The 7,903-nt window shown below is 33.6% G+C and overlaps 1 protein-coding gene across 1 annotated transcript; it reads left to right on the top strand.

The window, feature by feature from the left end:
* Nucleotides 1-1,915: 1,915 nt before the first annotated feature.
* Nucleotides 1,916-5,443, top strand: LOC149289631 (dermatan-sulfate epimerase-like protein). Its single transcript, XM_089490465.1, has one exon. The coding sequence runs from the start codon at nt 2,108-2,110 to the stop codon at nt 5,441-5,443; it is 3,336 nt and encodes a 1,111-aa protein (XP_089346591.1). The 5' UTR covers nt 1,916-2,107.
* The last annotated feature ends 2,460 nt before the right edge of the window (nt 5,444-7,903 follow it).

The following is a 7,903-nucleotide window of genomic DNA, read 5'->3' on the forward strand; positions in this document are numbered from 1 at the left end:
ATTTAACCTGAGGTGTCAGAATAGTAAATGGCTTTCAAAGTTTAAATGCTTAAGACATGGATTTCTGTTTGCTTAAGTCTATGTAGCATTTATAATAAATAGTACATGACTAAAAGTGTGACACACACTAGAAACACATTGTTTCTCTTCAAATGAAAATATTTTGCACACGCTGTCATATCTCAGTGGTAAGGCTAAAATCACCTTTGGTAGAGATAAACCCCTTTATTTCTTTGATGGAGTTGGATCATTTTTTATCCTTACTAGTCATGTGAATTGGAACAAATGTTGAAGCCTTAAATAGTATTTGTTGAGTATCTACGATAGAGATTACAACCCAGGAGCTATCCGGTATACCCTTGTGAAACTCATTGTGTGTGCTCATTTGTCACCTCTTTAGAGCATTTTACTAAACGGTGTATATGTGTGTCTGTGTGTAGAGATTGATTTTTTTGCCCAATAAAGCACTTAATGTTTACTCATCATCATTATCAATACAAAGAATATACACACTAATGTAGTAAAAGTTAAACAAACCTGATGGTCGACAAGACATTTAATTACCTTACTGTATTAAATAGTAAATCCCAGGCCAAACTCTTTTACATAAATGAAATTAAACATCTGACAAATCTAAAATTTACGTTGAAGCCTAGGAAGTATAGTTTAACTTATTTAATTTAGATCTCATGGAAGGACCTATTTGAAAATGTTAAAGACAAAATTAAACACAATACAGGAATAGAATAACCGTTCAGTTCACTAAATACCCTCAGTGTCTATGCAATCACACTTAGAGCTTCATTAAGTTCTCTGTTCCTTTATGTTATATTCTGGAAGAAGGACAAAATAGGCTTTTATCTTCTCTAATTGAAACAATTTTTTTTTCTTGGTGTAGTATAATTTTATTTGGCCTAAAGTGTTATGTGTAACATCTCATTTTCTGTTGGGGAATCATTGCTCTTTAAACCTGTATAAAAATCCTTAATATTTTAGTCAGGAAACCATACAGTTGCATACTATAGATAACGTATGTGATAAACTAAATATTTTGAGTTTAGTAATACTTTAATAATAATAACCATCAAACTTTTTTTCTTAGTGTGTGTACTTAAGAAAATTCTGTGTTATATTTTTCTATTCCCATGCAGGATGTCCCATAATTACTCAGCTGGAAATGTACAACAAAAAACATCTATCATCTGAATTTAGTAACTGCTTGAAATTCCATTGTATAAAGAAAGAAGTATAAGAAGGAAAAAAGGCCTTACTTGTCATTCGGAATCTGCATACATTGTATTCTCCTGCATTGGACGAGGGGGGAAAGATTACATTTAACAGTTCCAAATTTACTGAATAATGAAGGAAATGAATTATAAACTGCTACACATTTGTCTCTAAAAATTGTAACGTTTAACCTGGAAAAGTATGGATACGAGTCAAAACAATCCAGTGCATTGCTATCAGGAGAAGTCCTTTCTTGAAGATATGATCCCATTCTCTAGAAACATATATATCAATAAGCAATGAAAAAGCCATGGAAACATAATTTACACCCTGCTTTTTTTTCTAGTTCTAGCAAGCAAGTATATGTATATAGGTAAAGGTAAATTATATATTATAATTTTTACAGACTATATTAATATCTTCAATTATAATATTAAAGTATAGATCAATCCATACATTTTTTTTTATATAAAACATACTATATTTTTTAGGGAGGTCTTTATAAATTACCTAACACTGAGAAGAAAATATATATACTATATACGGTATGAAAAGGCATTTTATTTGGAAAGAAATGTATAGCTGACTATTTGGCTAATCGACCATGGCTCCAAAGATAATGGGATCTCTTTTTCTGACAGTGTCCATATTTTATCTATTACTTATTGATCAATGCCATGGCAATTATTCTGATTTGTTGGTATTGTCTGAAAATGTGGCAGAGCATCACAAATTATATGATTTCACTCATAGCTCCCAGCAAAAAAACATTTTTCATCCAAGCTTATATTTTGATAGTGCAGATGTTCAAGGACTAAGGCAGAAATCCCACACTAGTCATTTGCATTTATTTAGGACAATTAGAAATGCTGTCAATAAAATGTTATCTAATCCCTCTTATTACTTGCCACCACTAAAGCATGCTGAGTTTTCAGCCAAATGGAATGAGGTTTATGGAAATAATTTACCACTGCTGGCATTATATTGCCTGCTTTCCCCAGATGATAAAACCGCATTAGCTTTCACAACTGAGTACATGGACAGAATGGGTAATTATAAAGACTGGTTGGTTATTAATGCTCCAGGGGATGAAGTACCAGTTGGCCACTCATTAACTGGTTTTGCTACAGCTTTTGATTTTTTGTACTGGTCACTAGATAGTGAACGAAGGCAGACATATTTGAAAAAGATTCAGAGTGTCAGTGAGGAGATGTATGAATATTCCAAAATTCGTTCGTGGGGTAAGCAGTTTCTTCACAACCACCAAGCAACAAATATGCTGGCATTGCTCACTGGTGCCCTCGTCATACAAGCCTACACAGAAATCCAGGCAAACATTTGGAAACAAGCTGTTGTTGATGTGATGGAAAAGACAATGTTTCTCCTTAATCATGTTGTTGATGGATCTTTAGATGAAGGTGTTGCATATGGAAGTTACACTGCTAAATCAATTACACAGTATGTTTTTTTAGCAAAACGTCATTTTGGTATCAATCATTTTGAAAACAACTGGCTCAAAATGCACTACTGGTTTTATTACTCAACATTATTACCCGGTTTTCAGAGATCTGTTGGTATAGCAGATTCTAACTACAACTGGTTCTATGGCCCAGAAAGTCAGTTAGTATTTCTGGATACATTTGTTCTACAGAATGGGGCTGGAAATTGGTTAGCATATCAAATTAGGAAAAACAGACCAAAAGATGGACCAATGGTACAATCCGCAGCTCAAAGATGGAGCACACTTCACACAGAATATTTATGGTATAATGCAGATCTTATTCCAAGACCTCCATCTGGGCATGGAACACCCAAAATGCACGTGTTTCCAAATTGGGGAGTTGTAACTTATGGAGGTGGATTGCCTAATACTCAGACAAATACATTTGTTTCTTTCAAATCTGGAAAGCTTGGTGGACGGGCTGTTTTTGATATTGTTCATTTTCAACCATATTCCTGGGTTGATGGTTGGAGAAGTTTCAATCCAGGACATGAACATCCTGATCAAAATTCCTTCACGTTTGCTCCCAATGGCCAGGTTTTTGTTTCTGAGGCACTGTATGGGCCGAAACTTAGTCATTTAAATAATGTACTTGTGTTTGCTCCTTCCCCTACTAGTCAGTGCAATAACCCATGGGAAGGACAACTTGGAGAATGTTCACAGTGGTTAAGATGGACAACTACTGATTCTGGTGATGCTGCTGGGGAGATCATAACAGCAAACCAACAGGGCGAAATGATGTTTGTAAGTGGTGAAGCCGTTTCAGCCTACTCATCTTCCATGAAATTAAAAAGTGTTTATCGCATGTTGATGCTTCTCAATCATCAAACCCTTTTGGTGGTTGACCATATCGAGAAGTATGAGGATTCCCCAGTTTCCTTAGCTAGTGCCTTTTTTCATAATCTTGATATTGATTTCAAATATGTTCCTTTCAGGTTTCTAAACACATTTAATGGCGCAATGATGGATATATGGGATGCCCATTACAAAATGTTCTGGGTTGACCAAAATGGAAATAGCCCTGCTGCCAAGATCCAAGAAGCAGAACAGGCTGCCGAGTTCAAAAAGCGCTGGACTCAATATGTCAATGTAACATTTCAATTAAACCAAAGAATTTCAAGAATTGCTTATCTATTTTATGGGCCGTACGTTAATGTGTCACATTTAAAATTCCTAGATAACAGCAAATATGGAACCAAAATCTCACTAAATATGAATAATTCCAATAGCATAATATCAATGGCAACTGATTATAACAACTTAGAAGCTCGTTTCAGTTTTCTTGGTTTTGGTGGATATGCTAAAGTGGAAAAAGAAGATAAAATAATACGTTTTGGCTTAGGAATTGAACAAATTAAAAGAAATAAGCTTAGCAATATGAATGTATTTCATTTTGGATTTAAAGTCAATATGATCATGGGTTTAATATTATGTGTAAGTTTAGGAATTTTAGCTTTCCACTGGAGGTTTTATATTTCTTTTAGTAAGCTGATGCGTTGGATCCTAATATTGATCATAACACTGTGGTTCTTTGAGCTTTTAGATGTATGGAGTACATGTACACAACCCATGTGTGCAAAGTGGAACAATGATATGTCTGACATAGATAATGACAAAATACATGATACAGACCCTCCTAATGTTGTAATTACCTCTCTGCCCGGTTCAGGAGCAGACATTTTAAAACAGCTGTTTTTCAATAGTTCTGATTTCATTTACATTAAAGTACCTACTACTTATATTGACATTCCAGAAGCAGGGTTTAAAATTGATCCATTTGTGGATGCATGTGAGTGGAGCAGTTCTGATGTAGAGGATGGACACTTTCAACTAATTCAAGGATGGCTTCAGTCACTTCTTCAAAATACAAAGCTTCATCTACAGAACATTGACTTGAATGAGCCCAATCAAATCAAACTCTTTCATCATTTTCCAATTGTAAAAGATAAAAAAAGAAAAGTTAAAACAAGGGAACCTTTTCAGGAGAAAAAAAATAGAATCAAAGGAAGGTATGACAGAGACGCTGAATATATAAGGCAGCTTCGAAAACATGTAGATATGTTTCCAAAGGTAAAACCTGTACTTGGTTTAAGCAGTGGAAGCTGGGTAATAAAACTCCCATTTATTCAAAAAATAATTGGACCTTCATTTAGATCATTGGTGGTTGTTAGAGACCCTCGCTCATGGATTTATTCAATGTTGTATAAAAGCGACCCAAGTCTATTTTCTCTGTGGAATGTCCCACAGCGTTTATCGATGATATTCAACGAAGATGAAAAGCAAAAATGCGTTTCTAACACTGGATATGCATTTGAATACGAGTCCTTAAAATCTGAACTTTCTCATTCACAATCAAATGATCTATCAATACTTTCTCACCTGTGGTTATCAAACACTGCAGCAGCAATCAGAATATATAAAAATTCACCACCTCAAAATTATCTATTGATCACATTTGAAGACATTGTAAACTTGCCTGAGGAGACAGCAGAAAAGATTTATAATTTCTTTGGTATTCCCCTTTCTCCAGCGAGTTTAAATCAAATTATGTTTGCAAGTTCCACAAATTTATTTTATCTTCCTCATGAAGGAGAGATATCACCATCAAATATAAATGCGTGGAAACTTAGTATGCCAAGAGAAGAAATTCAGTTAATTGAGGACATTTGTTGGGCAACAATGGAAAAACTTGGGTATGCAAAGTATATAGACTGAAGGGGTTATGGCAAATACTGTTAAACAACTTTAAATTCAGGCTTATTAACAAATATTCAATGCCAATAAGAATTTTGTGAACATGGAGTCTAATTTGCTGCTGGTCAGCTGTTTTTTGCACTATTGAACTTCCTGTCCTATACAGATCTCAATCAGAATAAATAAATATAATGTTTATTCTTGTATATGTCTGTATACTTATTTTTTCAGAGAGAATATTTTGATCATAGTCTTTTAAAATGTAAACTAACTGTATCTTGTTAGATTATTGTCAATACAGTTGTGAACAGAATATATGGCATATAATGATGCATTTTTTTGTTGTCTTAACTGTCTATCATAAGGAATTAATTATATGATGTCACAAGGTATGTTGTTTTAATGCTAACTTTTGTTTGGTTCTGTCAAGTACTACAGAGGAAAGATATATAGCTGTGAAAATGTAGAACTAACTATATCTCCCATGAAGATCATTTGAGTTGTAATTCATTAACAGCGGAGAGCTGTCTGTCTGCAGTGTACTATACCGCAAGGGTCTCCAGGGTCTTAAATTGCATTGAACTATAAAAAGGCAGGTTTAGTAATTTCTGTAAACTGAACACATGCATAATTTTATTCTTAAAATGGGATTAGAATGATCAGTGTGTATTTTGAGCTTTTGAAAGCTTCGCTTTACATAATAATCACTCAGAGGTAAAAACATTTTCAAAATTAAATTGTCCTAAATAGGATGATCATATCTGTCATTTTTGCTGATGCACACAGATGAAACCCTATTACGGTAAAAAAAAAAAGGTTTATCTATATATATATATATATATATATATATATATATATATATATATATATATATATATATAAAGGCCAAACAGTGTTGAAGGCAGAGGTTGTGGTCCATGCATTGCTAATTAATAATGTAAAAGACCATGTATTTTTGCATTAGGTACTTTTCGGTGCCCTGAAATTTACATATCTTGCAGCTCCTTTTCTAATGCTGCAAGCATTACAATATCTAGAGAATATTTGTTCAGGAGATGGCATTTACGTAGACTGCAGAATTCATTATTTGTAAGGCATATACTCTAGTATTTTTGTGAAATAATATGATGATGCAAGCAGAATATGATTTTATAATTGGGGTTTTATATCCTGGGGTCAAGAAGCCAAGATCTAACTATATTGTTGTGTCCAGTTAACATGGTTCTCAAAATGCTTCATCTTACAAATGCCTCAACTAGGTGCCATCTCAGCATTTTACTTAATGCCATTTTCTCTTCAGAATAATATTGTGGCAAACTGTTTTTTTCTGATTTAATATACAGTATTTGCTCTTTACATTACACAATAGTCTATGAATAGGAAACTCGAGTGCATTATTTCAGTCAACGGTTGTGTCTTTTGGCATTTGATACAAATGCTAATAAACCACTGCATTTTTGGCACTAAATGTGGCATTGCACAACATTTTCCACACGCATCTATGACCCAGACACAATCGGACACCCGCAAACTGCTTGAAAAACATCTCCCTGTGGTTCAGAAAGGAAAAAACCCATTAATTTAAAAAGGTTAAGAAATAATTAGTATAAGTATAAACTGATGAATAAAAAGGACAAAACATTAATAACACTAGAATAAAAACAAGTATTTCCACAACGCTCCACTTAATCTAATTTAATGATATATAGTAAATAACATGTCCAGGTTAAATGATTAAATACTGTATTCCCATTTTGTAAACATATCCGTCCTATTATGTTTAAGCCCTGTGCTCCAGTTTATGTGTGTTTCTGTGCGCTACAAAAGAATCAGCAATGATTCCATGTCAGAAGCCTCCTTCATTAAGAAACATTCTTCCAGCAATTTTTATGGGTCACGTTACCATGCATATGCCTACTATAAAACCCCACATACAAAACTCACACTTTGTCCTGCTTTCATGCATGTAAACACTGGGTGCACACTATACATGTGTACAGTATAACTTGGTTTATTTGATGTTTTCCTGCATCGTTTGTCCTATTTGACAGCGTGTTAGACATGAGTGCATACTATAAATTTGATTTTATGGTGGTTATATTTCCTTCCCCCTAGAATATGAGGTACCTTTTACTTGATTTTAATAGTTTTGTCTTTTGGCTGTTGGCGTCCTACTAAATTGTTAGCTGTACAAGGAATAATCTTACTATATGCTAAATACTACACCACTGTCACTAAATTTATAATACAATTATAATACAATTATAATATATGTACAGTGTATTGAATCACTAATAATTATCTTTACATGTAGAAAAACCTATAAAATGAACTCCCACCTTATGTATTTCTTATTGGTCTCACTATGTAAAATGCCTGTAATGGTGGTGCTTATTTATAAATCAATAGTCCAAGATTTGTTTAGTTTTTTAGTGTTGTTATTCCTGTATAAAACTGCATTTTTCTCAGTCGGATAAATTC

The sequence above is a fragment of the Sceloporus occidentalis genome, unplaced genomic scaffold (assembly GCF_023333645.1).
Source record: "Sceloporus occidentalis isolate IW3139 unplaced genomic scaffold, rSceOcc1.0.p SCAF_44, whole genome shotgun sequence".
Lineage (NCBI taxonomy): Eukaryota > Metazoa > Chordata > Lepidosauria > Squamata > Phrynosomatidae > Sceloporus > Sceloporus occidentalis.